Source organism: Labeo rohita, chromosome 5, assembly GCF_022985175.1.
Source record: "Labeo rohita strain BAU-BD-2019 chromosome 5, IGBB_LRoh.1.0, whole genome shotgun sequence".
Lineage (NCBI taxonomy): Eukaryota > Metazoa > Chordata > Actinopteri > Cypriniformes > Cyprinidae > Labeo > Labeo rohita.
In genome coordinates, this window is record NC_066873.1 from 15,248,581 (window position 1) to 15,272,388 (window position 23,808).

Sequence of the window (23,808 nt, forward strand, 5' to 3'; positions counted from 1 at the left end):
TTGGTAAAAATGAATAGAATTTGATTAACTTTTGTTAAACTCTCAATAAATTGCTGTTAAATTGTTTCATGATTTCAATTAATTACAAATGCTTTGATTAAAACATTTTAATTTAACCATTAAAACTCAGTCTAAAAAAAATCAGGAAAAAAAAAACCCCCCAAAAAAAATAATTTAGAAAAATTAATTAAAGCGGAATTTTGAAAAAAATAAAACAGATATATGCTACACAAAACATGCCTGCTTGACACATGAGAACCAATGAGATTTGTTTTTGTGTTCTTGTTCTTCAGTTTGTTCTGGAACGTCAATGGATGGACAAACGATGCGAGAACATTAAAAGATGCTTTATTTGTGTTCTGAAAATGAGTGACATGAAGGTGAGCAAATCATGATTTACCATTTCTGGATCATCTACCCCTTCTGAAGTCTACAAAGAAACTACGAAAACACATAGATAATTGAATGAATAACTAGTTACTTAAGCATTATACTATTAGCATCCAAAGTCACAAACATATTCTTTGTTTTTTAGCTAACTAACATTGTACAAACACAGGACAAAAACAGCAAAGCCAGTCAACGGCTACATTCTCGCTCACCAGACGTGAGGTTTCCCAAACCTTCATGATCCTAACCAACATACACACGAGAGGCTCTCTGAAATCACCAGCCTCACTTTATTGACCAAATCAAAGGCTCTCACAGGAGAACCTGTGGTTACCAAAGGCAGCTGCCCCGCAGGCTTCAGCACCGGCAGGAAACACACTTTCACAGCATACAGGCCTCGGCTTCTTACTGGGGACCCAATTAACAAACCGCTGTTACACTAAGGAGACACCCACGCCGTGCTCTTCTGCAAATGTTTGCTATCATATTCGCACATTTCTTCAGGGCAGTAATGGTTTATAATGTCAGCAAATATGGTGCCATTTTTGTCATTTCATTTTGGAGTGCTCCTATATCTATTCCAATGGCAAACCAAGCACCTAAATACAAACCTGTACTGAATGCTAAGTTCATGCAGCTAGTCGAACATGGCGTCAGCAACACCAAGGTCTATATAATAAAAAAGCACCATTTGCTTGGCTAGGACTAACTGAATGATTGTAAATGCAAATAAGCCGAGCTGGACGTAGGTTTTATAAACACTGGAGCTTATATACATAGCAAAGGCTTGTTGGGAACGATTACCTCTGCACCGGCAGGGCAGCCAGCTATTAGCGCACTGAGGGTCACATTCATGAGACGCCCCAGAATACTGACACGGTTTTGTTTTTCAGATCTATCTTGAGAGCCAGTGTGCTGAGCTCTGAGGTCAGTCCGTGCCACTCACAGAGAACTGATGCAGTGAGAAGGTCTCAGACTTCTGATGAGCAAACAAATCCACTGCAGTCAGTTAAAGGGCCCTCCAAACACCAGGGGACACTCTAGACATCTGTATGGATGCACTGTATGTGTCACAGCCAACACTGTATAGCAACCGTAAGTCATTCATTTTCATTGAGAGTGAGCGTTCTGAAGCGACATGAGAGTTAGAGACCGCTGGTGATACAAAAACATTCAGGAACATGTGCAACAAGCAAGGAGGCAAATACCAATGGGAGTGAAATCAGTGAAGCGCATGTGATTTGCTGCTTAATACAACTAAACACTGCAGAGAAGAGAAAAAAAGCATTGAATAAGGTTGACTGTGTTTTTCAATGTGCACAAAATTATTCTTGTAGCTTCATAAAAATACGGTTGAATAATTGATGTCACATGGACTATTTTAATTATGTCTTTACTACCTTTCTGTGCCTTGAACGTGGTAGTTGCATTGCTGTCTATGCAGGGTTAGAAAGTGGATTTCCTCAAAACGGCCTCCTGTCGTAAATCAATGCATTTTTGTAAGAAAAATATCCATCCGTAAGAATCACTTCAATCTAGTTGCGCCAACTGGTTGTACCCAGAAGCAGCTCCAGGGAATGACGTAACACGCCAGCGTTGAGCATGTGCCACTCAGAAGTGGCAGACACAAATGTGCCATGGAGAAACCAAAACAACGCTCATGAATTAGAAGTACAAAACGAGGATTTGTAAAGAAAAATGTCAGAGGATTTCTATACATCAAGTGAAGACTTGTTTTCTTTTGCTAAAGTAAGGAAACTTTGCTTCCTTTGCTCCTGTGAACAAACGTTGGTTTGTGAAAGACTTCACAGGCGTATGCGCAAGGCCAACGTCCTTTCGTCATCCGCCTGGAGCAGCTTCTGTGCCCGACAGTTAGCACAACCAAGAATAATGTGATTCTTAATGTTTTAAAGATGGATAGTCTTCCTACAAAAATGTATTGATTCGCTACAGGAGGCCTCTATTCACCCCACGGAGCCATGTGAGGCACTTTTTATTAGGGATGGACGCACTTTATTGGACTTGTTTCGGACTGATGAAGAGAAACACCCACCCATTGGCATTCTAAAGCTTGGAAATGCCAGGACAAATTTTAATACAACTCTGATTGGATATGTCTGAAAGAAGGAAGTCATATACACCTAGGATGCCTGGAGGATGAGAAAATAATGGGCTAATTTTCATTTTTAGGTGAACTATCCCTTTAAATTAAAACAATGATGTAGTTTAGAGAATTTATTAAAAGTCAATTGACATAAGTAAACTGATTTTTAAGGTTCAATTACTCAAAAAAAAAAAAAACAGTTTTAAGTAAACATTTAGTAAAAAAAAATACTGAAAACACTGAAAAATTAAGAGAAACAATAAAATGACATAAATCAATAAATTGATAAATGGAAATTTGAAAAAAATCTTTTATGTTTTTAGAATTATTATATTTTTTTATTAGTAGTAGTATATATGTGTACTCTAGAACATAAAACAAAAATCATATTTAAAATTGCCAAAGCTTGAAACAAAGATATATAAATAGACCAAATATATAAAACAAAATAATAATAATAATAATTATTATTATTATTATTAATATTATTATTATTATTATTATTATTATTATTATTATTATTGCTTTAAAAAATGTGTTTGTGTCCAAATGTAAACTACTGAAACTACTAAAGTTGTATAGTAAAAACTGAAATTAGCGTTCGGTTAATAATAGAGAGCAGCAGGTCTAATGCACAGGTCTATTTCTGTCATATCTGTTAACATCCACTTAAGAGATTTCTGAGCATGTTTACAACATACACATACAACTGTTAGCATTAGAACACAGCCGTCTGTCTCATGTACAGAATTAAATCGACACCCACTACTACTGATAATATAAGGAAAACTGACTTCAGTTTACAAAAAAATCAAATACTTTTGATATTCATTTTAAAGGGATAGTTTACTCATAAATGAAAATTACCCCATGATTTCCTTACCCGCAAGTCATTCTAGGTGTATATGATACAATACATTTCTTCTTGCAGGCGAATACAATCGGGAGTTATATTAAAAATGTCCTAGCTCTTATAAAGGCAGTGAATGGCTGTAGAAATTTTTGAAGTCGAATAAAGTGTCATATTATACACCTACGATGACTAGAGGGTGGAAAGTTGTAATTTTTTGGTGAACGATCCCTTTAACATTGCTGTCAAGCAGGAACAGCAACTAGAAACCAGTGACTTGGCGACCTCCTGCGATTGGATTGTTGTTCGTCTGGACACCTCTTAATGCAGAGGATGTAGAAGTCCGGTTGAACTGCTAATGTTTTCTCATCCAGGTGGAGCACGGGTCACTTCCTGTTATTTTGGGACCCCTATGGGCTGATATGGGATAATGGGCTACTTCATGACAAACTCAGGCAAAGTTCCCTCAGAGCAAAGTCCAATGTGGGAAGCCTTATAAGCTGGCTGACATCAGGAGATTACAGGGTTCAAGATGGGATCAGGATCAATGAAGAGGGACTTAAGTCTCGAGTAACACAAAAGTGTGCACAGAGCACTCAAGTGTGGTGGCTTTAGGAGGATGGAGTGCCCTTTTACACAGTGCCTTGCTATCACCGGTTCAAATTCAGGGGCAGGGAGGGTGTACTCATACACGACTAATGGCAGTAATCGCCACATAAACAGGCAACATAGTCAGCGTGAATCTTTGTATAGTCTACATTCACAATCGCATGTGCAAGCCACAGCTCTCAGGAGGGTTCGATTGGTGGGTTTGATAGTTAATTTTCCTTTATACGACAGGATATCCAGCTAGTTGCGTTTGTTGATATAAAATCTGGAGGCTGTATCCACTGTTGCTCCCCCTGCTGAACACAATCCCCATTGAGACGGCGTGAAAAGTGGTGATCCGTGTAAAATAAATCCACTCCTCCTGAAAACACCAATAACATTACAGTCCGTAACCCTGTGCCCTCCCACATTCCTTGGGCATTTCTCTGGTCCCAAAACTGTAATTTGACATCTGGGCAATATTAACGGAAACTGTGGCTAAACAGGCTTTTTTGTTCCACGGAGCAGTGATAATAAACACTGCTGATCTGGAGTTGGCTACTTTTAACCCTCATGCTCTATTAGTAAAGGAATAAAGGAACAGTTCAGTCCAGGATGAGCACTTTGATGTTCTTCCCTTCACTCCTTTATTCCTTTAAAGAGACAATTTTGGCCAAAAACGAAAATTCTTCAAAACAGTTTTTCCAAACTAATGTGATTTTCCTCGGTGGAGTACAACATGGAAAAAAGTTGATGCTGCATTTCCATAAAATTAAAGTGTAGCATCTGTCCAAAAAGTCATACTTATGTGCTGTATTCCAAGTCTTCTGAAGCCATATGATGAGGAAAAGACTGTTCTTAAAGGGACAGTTCATCCAAAAATAAAAATTATGATTTGATTTACTCTATTTGATTTACCCTCAAGCCAAGTGTATATGACTTTCTTTTTTTAGGCGAATACAATCAGTTGTAATAAAAAATATTCCGTCTCTTCCCTTATAATGGTAGTGAATGGCTGTTGAGATTCTGAACCCCAAAAAACTGCATCCATCCATCATAAAAAGTACTCCACATGACTTGGTTAATAAAGGCCACATGGGTTAATAAAGGCCTTCTGAAGCTAATCACCACATTTGTGTAAGAAAAACATCCATATTTAAGATTTTGTAAACCGTAAAGTCATGTGGAGTACTTTTTATGATGTATAGATGCAGTTTCTTGGCCTTCAAAATCTTCAAAACAGCCATTCACTGCCATTATAAAGCTTGAAAGAGACACATTTTTTTATTACAACTCTGACTGTATTTGTCTGAAAAAAGAAAGTCGTATACACCTAGGATGACTTGAGGGTGAGTAAATCATGTGGTAATTTGTATTTTTGGGTGAACTATCCCTTTAAGAACAGTCCTATGTCATCCGCTGGAACGCCACTCTCGTGAACTCGCGTCAACAGTTAGCGGAAAATAGAGATTGCAGTTTAGAAAGTTTTAAATATGGATTTTTTTTTCTTATAAATACACATCAGTTCAGTTTAGAAGGACATTATTAAGCTTCTGGAGCCATGTGGAGTACTTTTTATGATGGACGGATGCATTTTATTTTGCTTCAAAATCTCAACACCTATTCACTATTATAAAACTTGGAAGTGGCATGACATTCTTCAATATTACTCTGATTAATATTACTCATGGGGTAATTTTCCTTTTTGGGAGAACTATCCCTTTAAACACCAACATAACTCATTATTTTTATATTGACACTTTGTATATTTATACTTGCTGTGTTTTTATTGAGCTTGTAATGGTTCTTTTCTGCCATCTATAGTTTCACAAAAAAAAAAAAAAAAAAACATCCATGGAACCTTTCCATTTCACAAAAGGTTCCTTATGGGGAAAAAGTATAAATGTTCTTCACACTAGGAAAAAATGGATCTTTCAAGAACTGTTCACTTAAAGGGGTCATTGGATGCACATTTTCCACAAGTTGATATGATTCTTTAAGGTCTTGAAATGAAAAGTCTATAACATACAATTTGGTTGAAATTTCTTAATGGTAGTATAAAACAACACCCTTTTTATCTTGTCAAAAACAGCTCTGTCCACAGCGACCAGTTGCATGCCTCTTTTCTGTGGGGTGACAAGCCGTTCTCTGACTGTAAACTTTAGCTGCGGAACTTTCTAACTAGCACATTAGTAGGAAAGTTGCTTTGCAAAGATTCTTAAAAAAAAAAACGTATACTGACGACTTCTGTAGGTAAGGCTGGATCACGAATGATCTGCGCAAACAGACACATTTAGGTAGATCGGGGTGGGGGTGGGGCAGTGGATTACTTTTGTTCACAAACAAAAGTAATCCACTGCGTCTTCAGGGGCTCAGATGTCGGGAGTAAATGACAACTGCTATGTTCATTATTACGTCTAACAACAAAACACCTCAATCACTTAGGAGACATTCTTGTCTACTCCTGCTCCAGTGTTGATACAATGGCGGACTGTTCACAGCTCATTCAGGGCGGGTCTAAGGTAAAACGCCAGTGTCAATCAACAATCATGGTAAGGGCCTGTGCAGAACTACATCACTCTGCCAAGAATCTGTGAATGGCTTGATCTGAGAAAAGGGTTATGATTTATGCCAAGACACATTTCAGTTCAAACAACATGTAAAAGTGAATTTTGCATCTGATGACCCCTTTACACATACTTTAGGAAACTTCATCATTGTGAAAACACCCTTTTAGAACCTTTATTTTTAAAAATATTGGTTACTATATATGACTTTACAGCATGGAAAAAAGCTGTGAGAATACCATATAAAATATCTCCTTTTCTGTTCTACAGTTGTCAAACATGCTTGGAACAAACAGGTGAATAAATGATGACAACCAATCAATTTTAGTAATTTTAAAACTTGTTAATTAAACAGCTATTAAACACAATTACATGAATTTGTGGCGACTGGAGAACAGCAATTGTGCAAGAAGCTTTACACTCAGCAACTGGCCTTCATTCAGTTTGATACAATGCAAATCAATTAACTGACACACTTGAGTTAATGCATCTGATGACCCCTTTACACTTACTTTAGTAACTTCTTCATTGTAAAAATACCCTTTTGGAACCTTTATTTTTAAAAATATTAAACTTAGACAGACTGGTTACTATATATGACTTCACAGCATGGAAAAACGCTGTGACAATGCCATATCTAATATCTCCTTTTCTGTTCTACAGTTGTCAAACATGTTTAGAAACAAACAGGTGAATAAATGATGACAACCAATCAACTTTAGTCATTTTAAAACTTGTTAATTAAACAGCTACTAAACACAATTACATGTAATTTGTGGCGATTGGAGAACAGCAATTGTGCAAGAAGTTGTTTACACTCAGCAACTGGCCTTCATTCAGTTTGATATAATGCAAATCAATTAACTGACACACTTGAGTTAATTCAGATAAACTCTGCTTATCCAAAAAACAGTGACGCAAAGTAACTGCTAACATGCATAGACTACTATTTCAAAGAGTTCAGAGGTCACCCTCCTATCACAGAATTCAATTTCCAATGGAAACCAAAAGGTTTTACCCAATTTACAAGGCTTGTGAAACTATGACACTGGGTTTGATTGTAGTACTGAATGATCTACAGCAGTACTCCTCAACTGGTTTTGCTCCAGAACCCAAATTGTACATTCGACATCAAGTGGCGATTCAACAAAGTACCAAAATTATTTACAGCCCAAAATAAAATTTTGATGGGTTCATGCTCTCAGCAACAAATAATTCAATACACAAAACACACTGCGGTCAGCACAAACCATGTTTATCCTCAATACAACAGAACCCGTATTTAAGGTTGTCTGGGTCATATTTTCTTCTACCTTTCATAGAAAACTTAATTAGAATTAACTTTCCAGGGCACTGTCCACAAGCCATAATAATAGACATGCGACTAGTTAAAAACCACTGACCAAAAAAAACTGAATTAATCCGAATGACCATATGACCAACTTACTGACATTAAAGTTGAGCAACAAGCATTCCGATGACACTGCAGTGAAAGGTGAAGCTTGCTAATGTTTTAAGGAGAAGATATGTATACAGTCCGCCCACAGCACTGGCATATGCACAGCAGAGGGATTGTGAGCGTGCCATGAGAGGCCTTGAAACAGACTACCACATACAGACATGGGTAAATGATATTCTTTGTGTGTACGCGAGGCATAGCGCTCGTAACAGAAATATTCATGGATTAGATGTGGCTGGCAACAGTCTGTTTATAGAAACCACCAACCAAAATGTAAAGGTCTCACCAGGGGGGAGATTCCAGTTGTCTAAACCCTGACCTGCGTCTGTCTCTCAGAGTCAACACAGCTTTACTAGTATGACTGCAAAGCGTTTCAGTACTACCAACACATTTAACTACTTATGCAATGCAAAGACGTATTTGCAAATGGAACTGAGTGTTCTTGTTTACATCGTGACATGGACTCATGTCTGTTCAGGCTGTTCTTAGATGCTCGGTATATTTTAGTTTAACTCCACAAGTAAAAGTTTCAGTTTGGTGCTTGTCCAAATTGGTGTAGCTTTGTTAGCTAAATGGGCTCCTAATTTCATTTCCGTATGAGGCTGCTGGCTGATTCATGCTGTCAAATCATTTGCACCAGGCTGAAATTGGTTTCTCCCCCTCGCTCACACTCAACCCATCCCCCAGAGCGGCCCACCGACCCACCGGTTCACTCCAGGTCAAAATATGGCTTACTACTCAAAGCTAAAAATCTATGTCTTGTTAAACACACAGATATCATCACAAAACCGCTCTCTAAAAACATGAATGTCACTGGTCTAAGCAGCGGTCCTGATGTCGATAGCTTTATTAGAGACCGGCAGCGATGTCCGTTGCCCTCGGGTCTGGGATGAACACATGCAATGGCAGAGTGCCTGAGGAGGAGGAGGGTTAGCCTGAACAGACACAGAGGGGCAGCTGGTCTTTCGGCTGCAGTAAATCATAGAGACTGAGCCCAAACCCAACCCCCACACCTCTCCAAAGGAAAAAAAAGCAGCTCTTACAGCCCAGTGGTCCAAAAAACAAAGACAGGGACCACTAGCAAGCAGCTGGCGAGAAGAGTAATCTCACATAGTTTCACCTGGGACCAAACCGCCTCAGTGAGAAGTCACAAACCCACCAAAATGAAAATACTCAAGGAGTGGTCACATTAGTGAAATTTAATGGGGAAAAATGGTTCATTTTCTGTTGTCAATTATGTATGAAGCACAAGCAGCTTTCTGTGGGGTCAAAGCAGTGAATTAGCATGACCAACTAAAGCCAATGACTAGATTTTGTCCATGAAAATTTAAGTGTACGCACCTTAAAGGGGACATTGGATGCAAAATTCACTTTTACATGGCGCTTGCATATAAATGTGTCTTAGCAGTGTGTGGACACAACCACCCTACAATAATAAAAATCCATTAATTCCTTTTTTTAAATCCACAACAAACTCCAAACTGAATTTTCAAGCCGTTTTGATTTTTTGAGGCCCCGCCCACAACCGCTGATGGACTGTCCCGTATTAGCATATTTCCAACCTCAGCCTGTTGAGTAATTTTCTTCTGACATCAGAGGCACTGAGGACGCAGTGGATTAGTTTTGTTTTTGATGTTAATGCGCCACTGAATAAACAAAAAAAAAATGGAAGAGAGGGGCGGGGTGAGCAGTAGCAGTCATTATAATTTAAAGAGACATGCACTGACGTGTCACTGTGAACAGAGCTGTTTTTGACAAGGTAAAAAGAGTGTAGTTGTACACAACCACTGAGGAATTTTAACCAAAATATGTTATAGACATTTCATGAAGATCCTAAGGAATCATACCAACTTGTGGAAAATGTGCACTCGATGTCCCATTTAATTCAAAGCAAACACTTCGTTAACCAATGACTGGGTCATTTCTTATAACGGTCACAGAGGGCCGGTTCTCGCGCTCAACAGCTGGGCAGAACGCAACAGAACAGAAGCGGTATTGTACAAATGTGTTGTTCAAGGTGTGAGCCAAGAAAATGGTGAGATGTGATGCAATGGCCAGAGTGTTTGTCTGACATGCATATAAAGCAACAAAAATATTGAAAAATAGGTTAATAATACATTCTGTGTGAAAACAGATTAACAAACTTGTTTGCACAGTGGATTGCTGTATACTGTAGCATAGCAAACAGCTTATGTTTAATGATACAGAAAAAAAAACAATATTTTGACTTGTAAAGTCACTATTTGTCTATTCAATGTTTTATACATCTGCCACAATATTTTTGATTCCTCATTAGTAAATCTTGAAATATTGTTTTTTTATAGGTACAATACCGGTTTTGGAACAGTAAGATTTTTTATGTTTTTTAAAGAAGTCTCTGCTGCTCACCAAGCCTGCATTTATTTGATCCAAAATACAGCAAAAACAGTAACATTTTGAAATATGTTTACCATTTAAAATAACTGTTTTCTACTTGAATATATTTTAAAATGTAATTTATTCCTGTGATAAAGCTGATTTTTTAGCATCATTACTTCAGTCCAGTTGAAAACAGCGGAGTAGAATTTTTTTCAGGTTTCTTAGATAAATAAAAAGCTCAGAAGAACAGCATTTATCTGAAATAGAAATCTTTTGTAAGATTATAAATGTCTTTGACATCACTTTTGATCAATTTAAAGTGTCCTTGCTAAATAAAAGTATTAATTTCTATAATTTCTTTCCAAAAAAAAAAATCATACTGACTCATTTCAGATAAATGCTGATCTTTGGATCTTTCTATTCATCAAAGAATCCTGAAAAAACAGTTTTAAATATTGATAATAACAATAAAAAATGTTTCTTGAACAGCAAATCAGAATATTAGAATGATTTCTGAAGGATCATGTGACACTCAAGACTGGAGTAATGATGCTGAAAATTTAGGTTTGATCACAGGAATAAATTACATTTAAAAAAAATATTCAAATAGAACGCAGTTATTTAAAATAGTAAAAATATTTCACAATATTACTGCTTTTGCTGTATTTTTGATCAAATAAATGCAGGCTTGGTTAGCAGAAGAGACTTCTTCAAAAAACATTAAAAATCTTACTGTTCAGAAACTTTTGATTGGCAGAGTACACAATTGTAATTTTGACTTTAGCAAGCACCAGTACCAGATAAGACTCCACTTATCTTCAAAATAAAACTTCTGAACGCAGCTGCATCCCACTCATATCCACATACCGATTTAGACAGTCCCTGAAATGAACAACAGTAGCTAGAGTACTAAATAAAGGAAGTAAAACCACATTCAGGGACTTTTTTTTTCATGTTCTGACAGTCTCCTACACACAGAGGTCACTTTTATTTGACTGCTCAACTGCCCACAATTTCCTCCCCGGTCACCATCGACACTCCCCCAATGACAAACAGCTTGTTATAAATACCTCACATCAAGAGGCTGAGGGAGTCACCTATCGACTTCAGCGAAAGATGGCGAATTAATTTTCCGGTGAATACACTGGACCGGTTCCTAATGATTACGGTCTCGTATTAAAGGATGACTCCATGGGTGCTGGGTAATGAAGCTTTCAGAGCAGGGCTTGTGTGACAGACAGATAAGAGAGTGGCCAATGCCATTAGTACATAAAAACCAGCAGCCAACAGGAGGGCCGGGGTTTGGACGCTCTTAAAAGGGGCTTCCTTATCACACCTCGCAGATACTTAAATGGATTTAAACCTGAATTCGGCTCACGCAGATGACGAGATAGACGAACGCGTAGCTGAAAGAAGGTGACGCTGGCAGTAAAGCAAGGAAAAGCTAACAACGTGCCAGTTTATGTGAGTCTATATTTCTTTTGATGTGATTACTGTTGACTCTACATCACTGGCAACTATGATTTGGACACACGGGCCAAAAGAAAATATGATACATATGTCAGTTGGACCGGTCCGTGGCAGTAGATCACTTGGGTGAGCTATGCATTTGGGAATGAAGGCCAGACTTTTGGCGGGTGAACGAGCGCTAGCTTGTGTACACAGACACAGAGTTGATGGGCTGTAACCCTGAGTGATGAGCTTGCGTGTGTGTGTGTGTGTAGATGTTGAGGTGTTGAAGTGATACATATTGAACAGCGTGAGAGGAACTCACACAGGGGGTTTAACCCAGAGTTTATATATAGATCTAACACACACACAGTTTCCAGGCCCAAACCTCTAGTCATTTCAGTTGAGAATACCATCTCAACAGCCATTTCTGAGCAGTTTATTCACATTTAAAGTGCCAGTGAAGCAGTCAATCAAGTTTACATTATTTAGCAAACCGATTTCCACTTTAAAGGAGAAGTGCACTTCCAGAACAAAAATTTACAGGTAATTTACTCACCCCCTTGTCATTCAAGGTGTTCATGTCTTTCTTTCTTCAGTTGTAAAGAAATTATGTTTTTGAGGAAAACATTTCAGGATTTCTCTCCATATAGTGGACTTCTATGGTGCCCCGAGTTTGAACTTCCAAAATGTAGTTGCAGCTTCAAAGGGCTCTAAACGATCCCAGACGAGGAAGGGTCTTATTCAGCAAAATATTCAGTTATTTTCTAAGAAATGAAGCTGTGTTTAAACTGCATTTTGGAAGTTCCAACTTCGAGGCACCACTGAAGTCCACTATATGGAGAGAAATCCTGAAATGTTTTCCTCAAAAAACGTAATTTCTTTACAACTGAAGAAAGAAAGTCATAAACATCTTGGCTGAAAAGCAGGTGGGTAAACAACTGTAAATTTCTGTAAATAACATGGGGCATAATGTAATGTAAACAAACAGTCCTTCATACGATATCGTTCATATGGCATCTTATTGATATGTAAGACCTTTCTGACATATTTGCATTAAACTAGCTCATTCAGCAGTAGTGGTACAGTCAAACCAAAATATATTTGGACACCTTCAACATTTTTCACATTATCACAGTTTATTCACTATAGTTTAGAAAATGGTAAAAATATGTGATAAGAACTCAGGAGTTAAACTGTATCATAACAAATTCATCTTGATAATGTCATAACTTTGATAGAAAGGTATGTAACAAAACATGGTCAGATCAAAGTGTCAAATCAAATTTTTGGTCACAATTTTTCATCAATTTTACTAGTAGTCCACTGTGTGAAGAATTTTTGGGTATAATATGTCACAGTTTACTTTATTTTGCTATCCTCACTTACATAAATGAACTAGTATCCTGCACTGACTAGTAAAAAAATATCAAAAATTATATCTAGTTTCTGAATAATTTTTGGTTTGACTGTACGTAGCACATTCTATGTTCACTAGGGTTGGGTACTGTTCACAATTTAACCGGGTACGGTACCTTTTTTCGTCACTTTACTCAGTGCAATAACAAAAACATTTATTTCAGTGAAGAAATAAGTCCAAAACTCTCACTTTCAACATTTTGAACAATAGGGCCCTACAACCTTTTCTCTGGAGATTAAGTTCATGTGTTCATGTCATCATATAGTGAGACGCAGAGGCCGAAAATGACAGTAAGTTTCATGCGTCCTTCAGTATTTGTGTAGTAAACAAAACCACGTCTCCGCCATTCATACTGGCAAGCGGAACATGCAGGATTCATATTTAAACCGTCTTTTTGCATTTTAATATTCACAGACACTAATCCATATCGTTACTCGAATAGAGTGACAGACCTACTTTTGATTTATCCATTCAAAAACTGACTAATTCCATGGCATTCCGTGCTATAGAGTAAATTCCGTTTTTATGAATGGACTCTGCAATCCCATCCGCTTTTTCACAGAAACCATATGGCCCTAGAATTGTAACCACACTTCAGAACATTTCAGTTTGCCCTGTGTGTTGTGTTGCTCCTTCTCTCTGTAACGTATGCACCCAGATGCGTTCTCAGGTACTGAAATTTGGCACAGTTTATTTAATGTCAATCAGTACTCGGTAGTACTGACGCAATTCAGTTGGTACCCAACCGAAAGAGATTTCACACAGCGTGCGAGTATCAAATTGAGTTCTCTTTCACATGTCCTTGAGCAAATGCACACAAAATTATGTAAAAATTACTGTTCTGATGAGTATCCATGTAAACATGTATTGTTTCCGACTCACTCATCACCCCAAACCAGCAGGTTCACAACTTCTTTCACCAATAACGATAGTACTACTCGGTCTCATCGTTGTATCAGCTCAAATGCATAAGCAGTTAGACTTATTATGGGCTCAACAGTCTTTTCAAGTTCACTTCAGTGTGTTCAAAATGTAAAAAAGATGCAATTACTTGACTGGCCAATGAAGCAAACCAACCCCGTGATGTCACACACTGTGGTATTGCAAGATGGCAATGCCCTTGCTCCAAAAGCTATTACAAAACATCTTTTTTTTCTTTAAAATGGTTACATTAATCGTGTTCAAGTTGAAATCAGTTTACAAAATAATGGAAACTTGACTGCTTCACTTCCACTTTAAGCTAAGCTTTTAAAAACGTACAGTCTCCAAGCTCACGGTGTACAGACACCAAGATTTTAACCATTCATGAGAGATGAATCACTGTCTGGCCATCTGAGATTTCAGTTTGGAGATAAAGGTTAGGGTCATAAGTTTTCAGGGTATTACAGCACACCACAAGTTTGCTGTTTGCTCCGACAGAACATTTGGACCCAGAAACTGTGACGCACTGAAACTCAGGCTCGCTGGACGTCATAATCATCCACACAAAAGACAAATATATCACGGGCCGTGCTAAAAAAAAGAATAACGAGAATTTGTGACAATGAATGGACTATTATCCAAAAGACTGTAGCACCTAATGAAGGCCCAAACACAGATGTGAACGTTGAAAAAATAATCACGGCTGATTGAGCGAAATCAGTGGAATAATTTGACGTACAGCAGTGTTGTCTGATACTGACGGCAGGTCCTCTGAAAAATATTTTGCCGCGCACAAAGGCTTAGCGGCGAAGTCAAGTCCTTCCCTTAATTACCTGCTATTGTATCACACGTCTCCCGCCCATCCCCCGCCGCAGTAGGGTCCCATTTTAACCAGGCTCCCCATATGCCCCGGCTCACTTGTTGGCCTTTCCTCTTTGCCACCATCTGGCATATTAGTTCAGCCAAAATGAAAAAAAGAAAGAGCCAGACACAATGAGACAGAGAGCTAGCCCATCTGCTCCCTGCCAGACTCCCCAATCATTACTACACAAAAGCTGCATTTACCCCGCTACACAATCCACCGTTTTTAAACCTCTTATCCCCTCCGCTATCGTTGCACGGAAAGGAAGTCATCCTTCAACCTGATTACGGACGCGTTTTCTTCGAGCAAACTCGGGAGGTACAGACGCGAAGGAAGCGCGGCTGTGTTCGGCCCCACGAGCTCGTCTTGACAGGGAAAACGATCTCTCTCGGCCCCCTCGTCAAGTCAGGGCTCGAGTCACGGAGGCCTCGCTCGCGCTCTCCCCTGACGAACACGCACCAATGAGCATGCCCGCTTCGGCGGAAATGGCTGACAATCAAAGTGTTGTCATCAAACACGGAGCACTGACGGGGCAAAGATCGTTGCCGTCTGGCCCTCAGAGAGCACACACTCCAGCATTGATCCGCCTTCTATCAGGCTTGTCATCACAATGAACTCACTACTGTGTTAAACCACAGGGGTGATACTGGATACAAATACATTATAGACTTAAAGTCAACTGGGCTTCAGTGGACAAGCACCTACAGCTACTGGTATAACATGTGCATGATATATAAAAGCAACAAGTTGGGTTTCAGAAATAAAAATCTCCATAAAGAAATGGTTTTTAACGAAAATATATAAACTGTTCGAGACAGACCTACCATGAGCTCTGAGAAGCCAAAAGTCAGTGTGATTTCAACTTCATCCTTAAAACATTTTATGTAATTGCCAAATTCCCTGTGAAGAACTACAATATCCTCAATCCTAAAGTGGGCAGTGCTTTGAATCCACCAATCAGAAGCCTGTTACCATAGAAACAAGAACCACATCAAAACTGCCCCTCCCATAAAGCATCACATATATATAACTACAAAATATAGATCAATAGATTTAAGTTGTTATTTATATTTTGTATTTTTATTTACTTTTATATATTAAACTGTCTTTTTTAATTTATTTTTTTAATTTATCTTTTTATTTAGACAAGTACAGTATAAATTACATTTCATTGTTTATGCTGTCATTTATATTTTATAGTTTTATATTAAATATTAGACCGTCCTTTTATTATTTAATTAGACTTATTTTTATTACATTTTATTATTTTTTTATTTATTTAGATATATAGAAATATTTATATATTTAGTAAATGTCTACAGATCAACAGATTAATGTTGTCAATTATACTTTACATTTTTATTATATATTTTATATAGTTTTATATTATACATTATATTAGACTGTCCTTTTTAAGTTGTTTTTATTTTTTTATTTATCTTACTTTTAATTTATTTAGACAAGTACAGTTTAAATTACATTTCATTATTTATGTTGTAATTTATTTTAATTATATTTTATATAGTTTTATATTATACATTATATTAGACTATCCTTTTATTATTAATTGATTTATTTTTATTTTATATATACATATTAATTGATTTATTTTTATATATATACATACATATACATATATATATACATACATATATATATATATATATATATATACACATACATATACATATATACATATATATACATATACATATACATATATATATATATATATATATATAAAAGAAATGTCTATAGATCAATACATTTCTGTTGTCATTTAACTTTTGTATTTTCATTTAATATTTTATACAGTTTTATATAATATATTATATCAGACTTTTCTTTTTTAAATTCATTTTTATTTTTTAATTTATCTTATTTTGAATTTATTTTGAAATGAATTTAATTACATTTCATGATTAATGTTTTCATTTATATTTTATTTGTATTTTATATAGTTTTATATTATATATTAGACTGTCCTTTTATTTATTTAGATTTATTTTTATTATTTTTAATTTATTTACATATAAATATTTATACTTAAAGTCTACAGATCAATCAATTTATCATTTATATTATATTTTATATTTTTATTATATATTGTATATATTACATATTATACATTCTATTAGACTGTCCTTTATATATATATTTTTTTTAAGTTTTTAATTTATTTAGACAAGTACAAATATAAAATTACATAAAAAGTATAAATTACATTACATTATTTTAATATAAGTGACTTTAGAAGTCATTTATTGGTTAATGACCATAATAATTATTGTTATGGATTAGAACCTTTTATTGAGGACCTTTTTGAGAAAATGAATGGGAAAAAAACTTGTGTAAAACGTGGCTGCTCTCTGTTATCATCCAGAAACATTTGCACCAGCCTTTTAAATTAGTTCTCAGCATTTTAGCATTCAAACTAAATGTTTTTCCTCCGAGTTTGGTAAAGAGGAAAAAATAATAGATGCCATTTGCTTCTAAGTCTTAATGGAAACGCCAAACACAACGTGTCCTGACCTCTGCATATTCAGACCGCCTAATTGCACATCCAGACTGTGTGCTTTTACAACGCCAGCGAGAAGGCTGCGATCTATTTCTGGCTGCGTGGTCACACTATTGTGTGGGTGCAGAAAACTTCTGCTGCATTAAACTAATTTTCCAGCAACGCAGCCCACGACAACACTTAAAGTGCAAAACAGGTCATCAAGTGGAGTGAGTGGAAGAGGACGTCTAATCCATACGAGGAGCTCGAGTTAATTCATCAGAGTGCCCGGCTCGCCTAAACCGCCATTGCCCCGGCGTTCTGATTACATTAGCAGGGGGAAAAAAGCTTGTTGCCACGAATGGAAGACGCAGCGAGCAGCTGTCGCAGTCCGAGAGGGCTGATGTAAGCCCCTATTCTCAGCGAGTCCGGGCCGGTTTCAATTACGCACTAACCCCTGACCCCACGCTGCTTGTAAGCGAGAGATGAGAAGAGGTGCTGGGCTTGACGCCTAAGCTCCAAACAGCAAGGGCAGAATGGGATTTGGTGGCTCTAAATGAGGAGTTTGTGGCACTGTCCCTTCCTGAAGTGAATGGGATTCCATCTGTAGTGTGTGTGTGTGTGTGTGCGTTTGGGGGATGGGTGCTTGCTTTTCTTTGCCTTTTTGGAGCTGTTTTCTATAGACACGGCTACACTTTAGACGGTGGCGTGAGGCCACCTCTTCTGTTCTTCCTTCTGCCCCTTTTGACCCTCTGTCTGTGGTCAATGTGGAGATTGCCAGAAAGAGACAGCTGCACTCCAGGCTTCCCGCCTCAGTTCCCTGTTGCTCTTTGAGCCTTTCTCTGTTTTCCATTGATTTCTCCATCGCCCTCTCCGCTGCGCGTATCTGCCGCTTTAGAAAATTTCATCTCGGCGGGGCGGACGAGGGCTAAGTTTCCCAGCCCGAAAATAAGAGAAATTCGAGACCCTTGGCTCGGGCTTCGCGGCAACATTGTCCTTCCTCTCCAGGCACAGAGAAATCCCGGGGGAAATCAGATAACACGCAGCCACATACAAAATTCAAGGCCGATAATCAAACCATCAATTGCTTGGATCAAGTCAAATGCGTTTGGCAGACGTGGACGGGCTTTTAAATGCACATCACACGAAACGGCAGGAGCTGGTCTTCCATTACACTACAAATAATTCATACCCTAAGAGATTACTGTAAAGATTAAAAGATACGAGAGCGTTTCAACGCCAGAGATTCCGCACGAAACGCGATCAATTTGAGCCTGCGGTGCGTGCGCTGAAAGATGCTGATGCTGGCAGTTCCTGCTCTGATTCAGTAAGCACAGATTTTTCTCCCTAATTATGGTCAAATTACAGACTCTGGCTGTGGGATCACCAGCCTCTCCTCTCGCTCTCTCCCACAATCCTTCATTCTTCCGCGAGGACGGGGAAAATGCGACATATCTGTTTTGAAAACTTGATGGAGCACGCTGTGGTGAGCTGAGAGTGTTTACTAAAAGGAGCCATTTTAGCGGCTCACATTTTCATGAACTCACACAATTTGGCAGAAACCTCTGCAGCTCCCTCTGCAAAAAAAGTAGCCGACTGTAACAGAATCACAGTACACTGATGGTATCAAATGGCTGATAAATACCATGGTACTAGTTAATTACCGTTTTCATGTACTGTGGTCTTTACTTAGGATAAATCGTTTGTTCTAGCTTCGGTTTTTTGGGATATTTTAATTTTTCATTTACAAACTGACAACATACTATGATGTGCACTGTCTGAAAAGTTGCGTTTCTCAATTCAAGCACTCAGCAAACAGACAAACTGCTCAACGCAATGCTGTTTTTAGAGCGTCTCGCTCTGTTGTGTTTTCAAAATGTGTCAAAGGGACAATTCATCCACAAATTCATAATTTGTCTTTATTTACTCACCCTCATGTCATTCCAAACCCATAAGACACTTGTTCATATTCAAAAACAAAGATATTTTTAACGAAATTAACCTGAGAGATTTTTGTTCATAATAATAATAATTTGTAAGTATCCATATGAACCAAACTGTTTAGTCCAAGTGATCTGAAGAAGAGTTCAACTGAAATAACAAACCTGATTGTTATCAGGGTGCGTTTCCCAAAAGCATTGTTAGCCAACTATGGTCGCAAGTTCCGTCGTTACCAACATAGTTTAACGATTCTGTGTTTCCCGAAACCATAGTTCAAACGAACATTCGCAAACAGTGTCACAAACTTACGTGGTTGGAACTACAGCTCTCGACCTGTGGTTAGAAGCATAGTTCCTTGTTAGTAAGATATATGGGCTCCATAAATTATGCTCTTGGGCACAATAAGCAAGCTAACATGCTGTACAATCTATATCTTTCACTCGATCTAAATATAAATGCATTTTAATCTATGTATTTTTAAGCTTCCTCTGCAAGCGCGTTTTTGAATAGTGTGCATGCGCATAAATGCCTACGGGAACCCCGGAGTATGACGTAAGAGGGAACCCGCAATGAATAAAACATCAAATAACGGTGACGTCATTAACAACGGCCCTACATTGTTGAACTAATGTGGTTCAAACAACGGAGATGCGACCGTGTTTGGGAAAAAGTCATGACTAGCTAGTTCGTTTCCACAGCAATGCATCGTACTATGGAGGTTAATCAACAAGTTGCGTCGTTGTATGGGAAACGCACCCCTGGTTGGTTCTCGCATGTCCAGCAAGCACATTTGAGCTTTTGTTTACTATATTTGATGCGCTATATCTGTGTGCGTTAAACAATGTTTATATGTGAAGAAAAACCTAATTTAAATATGTTTGTCTCATAAAGTGATCGTGTCTTCTTTGAAAGACATGGAAACAAAAGATGGATTAATATGGATTTCTTTTGTGATCTCTTTAAGAATCCATCATGTTTCTTAATATGCTAACTGTTCATCGCGATTTTAAAATACAAGTTTAAACAATCGCTCTGAGTTTACACGTTTTGATGTCCACATACTCAAGAAATGACAGTTTCTGTAGCTTTTCTATTATAAAGAAATGGGCAAATATTAAAGATCAAATGGACATTTGAATTAAATGTTGTTAAGTCAATATTAATCAGGATTAGATGTCGCAGTAAAGTGTAAAAACAATCGCCAGGCATTTGCTATAATGCATAAGTACAATAACTCTATCGTTTATAATGCATTATGTATTTTAACAGTTTTGCTCAATAAAACCATATGATTACTTGCTTTTGATACTTTTTTAACCGATTATTATTACCTCATTGTATTATATATGTATTTTAAGTCATTTTAAAGGCTATTGCTTGCTTAAGTCTGTTTTTATTACTACTAAAAATATATAATTATCCAATTACTCAATTAATCATCAGAATAATCAACAAATTACTTGATTACCAAAATAATCGTTAGTGACAGCCCTAGTCTGAAGCTTTTTGGAGAAATAGGCTTCCAACAAGGGAAATGAAATCTCTCAGGCTTCATTAAAAATATCTTACATTTTGTTTCAAATATTAATTAAAGATTTTAAAGTCTGTGTAAAGCAATACTAAATATGTGTTCTGAGTTAGTCACACCACAAAAAAATATTGTACAAATAAGCAGTAGTCTTTGCTCTAAAATGCTGGGGGCGTGTCCACCGTTGTGCTGAAACCACGCCCACTAACAGGAAAGCTGCCACCTCTCTCAGCCGTCAAACAGTTAGCTAACTGGTAATACACATTTAAATGATGAAGGCATAGCTAGCTAGCAAACTGTAGGTTGTAGTAACTAACAGAATTGAGCAGGCCCAGAGTGAAGGGCCCAAGCTCAGTGGCTCCAGTTTGTCATTGAGACATGTCCACCTAAAAATCCTAAACACAAAAATGGTGAAAATCTATTTAATGGTCTAAATCCACAATACAGTACTACATAGTTGACAGTCTTTGTTTTCAGCAATACATTTATAACATTTATAATGCATTTAGAAACAATTCTCTGACTTGCCTTTACACAGACTTTAAAGTCTGAGCAGGTATGGAATGACATGAGGGTTCGATTATGGGTGGACTAACCTTTAAGCTTTTTAAAGTGGGTCTTGAGACCTTTCTTTATGTCACTGTCAAACATTGTGGATCAGATGAACTCAAAACCAGCCTAATTATACAAATCTACTTTGTGACCTAGGAACTCACCATCTAGTTGATTTTAAAAACAGTTGTTTGGCACATCCCTAGCATTTACATGGTACTCCAAGAAATAGCAATGAACTATCATGAAACATTTTGAAAAAATATGAAATTACCATGACACCACCCCCAAAAACAATACCGCTCACACCATTCTGTTCTCTCAAATCAAAAACTGTGTGTCATCTGACATATTCAAAAAAGGCCCTTTACACTGAGTAAGATATCTGGACCACATGTAAGTCAATGAACTCACTGAGTCTAAAATGCCACAAAAGGTTAATGACTAGCTGTTGCGTTACTCAATGGCACACACTGGACACACTTCATTTGACAAGCAGCCAAAAAGCTGACAGCCCAGAAAAAGCAATTGTGTCATCTAGGCCCAGCTTTAATGTGATTTCTTTTAAAGAGAAAGCACAGAAAAAATGAGAATATGAGCTGGAAAGCTATAATTGCCATGACAAAATGTAGAAAAATACTTATCCAAGTGGTTATAGTAGCTAGGCAAGCTTAGCTTAACGTCATTAGTCAGATGCCATAGTCAATTTGACACAAGCAAGGCTGGTACAATCCATTTAAAGACCAGTAACTCAAAACATTTACACAAGAATATCAACTAGCAAATGATTTATAGAGATTTGCTCTTCTCATGTCATAATGTCATAGGTTGCATATATTTTTCCCATTCTTCCAAATTTTTTGTGCACCAAATATGTGGAAAGTACAGAAGCCAGGCTATCGTTGAATAAAATTGTGACCTTTTTTTCTAGAAACGCCCAATTCTGTTAATGAAACAATCAATCTGTATCACAAAAAAACATTTGTTTAAGAAACGTTATTTGATATTTTCAGTATTTCATCAGCTGCCAATGGATTGATTTCACTGCCATCAAATTCACTATGGCATCTACTCTGACTAAAGTCCACAATGTTTATACCCGTGATACCATATGACATCGACACAACAGAGTGATCACATGACACAAGAAAACAACAGCATTTCGAAACACTGATGTTGACACTAACCCTTTTTCTGGGGGGTCCTTTATCTTCCTCCTTGCCTCCCCTGACACCCCTGGCATGCTTGGCGGTCTTCTGCTCTCCTGGCTGCTTGATGGTGATGCGGATCTCAGGAGGACAGATGTAGTTCTCCAGATTCTTAGGAGGCTTCTTGGCCCTCTTGGTCGTTTGTATCTTCAACTTCAAGCTGCCTTCAGAGAAACTGGCCTCCTTGATGGAGAACTCCTGCTCCTCCAGCCCATCTGCCTGCCCCCATCTCTCACTGTCCGCATTAGAAGTGACATCGATGTCCTTCCCCAGTCCGAGGTCTTCTTCCTCTTCGTGGTCCTGTTGCTCTCCAGGTAAAGGGAGGCTCTTTATTGGACTGGCGAGGAGACCCACCTCACTGAGATCTGCTCTGTTGATGGTGGTAACAGTGGAGAAGAACTCCTCGTTTCCTTTGGGCCGGGCCGTCCGAGTAAGGTCTCTTTGCTCCATCCTGAAGCTTGGTCCAAGAATCAGGTAGCAGAGGGACCCGAAATGGGCAGAGGGACACCGGTCCAGGTGATTGAATTTAATCAGAGAGGGATGTGATGGCTTTTGGCTCTACTGCTCTCGAAATCTTATAAATCTTGCTAAGGTGGAGTTTTTCCCAGGTGAAACTGAAAGCAGAGTCAAAAAGGACAAATTTTGAGTTAATTAAAACTGTAAACACATGCATGCATACATGTCCAAACAAGCCAAAGCCCACGTGAAAAAGACATGAAAAAGTTGTTTAACCACATTCATTCTCTTACATGTTTTCTAACCAGACATGACACAATAAAGAGGCTAAACCCCACTTCTTTCAGGATTAATCCAAGATTTTGTCGTCCCAACCAGCTGCAACAAGCAATGAGTTATAAAACATTTTGTTAGCACTTGGGGTGCGTCTTGATCAGCTCCCTAGTGATTATTCAGCATCATGACTACATACAATGTCAATGGACAACATTGAGAACATCACCACTGGTATTAATACACAACGTGCAGGACCCAAAACTTCTTGATATTATTTTTATGCTCTTTAATTATACACATTGCTCTAAAGAGAAGAAATTGTTGAATGAAGTTGTGTTTTCATTGCGCACTAAATTATTCTCATAGCTTCATAACATTACGA

The 23,808-nt window shown here is 37.7% G+C and overlaps 1 protein-coding gene across 1 annotated transcript in view; it reads right to left on the reverse strand.

Annotated features, from left to right (window-relative positions):
• The window catches only part of setbp1 (SET binding protein 1), a 77,931-nt gene that overhangs the window by 35,506 nt on the left and 18,617 nt on the right, over positions 1-23,808 (reverse strand). Inside the window, exon 2 of the mRNA XM_051109825.1 lies at positions 22,674-23,308. Coding sequence (XP_050965782.1) covers positions 22,674-23,144 — 471 coding nt within the window. The 5' untranslated portion in view covers positions 23,145-23,308. The remainder of the gene's footprint in view (positions 1-22,673; positions 23,309-23,808) is intronic.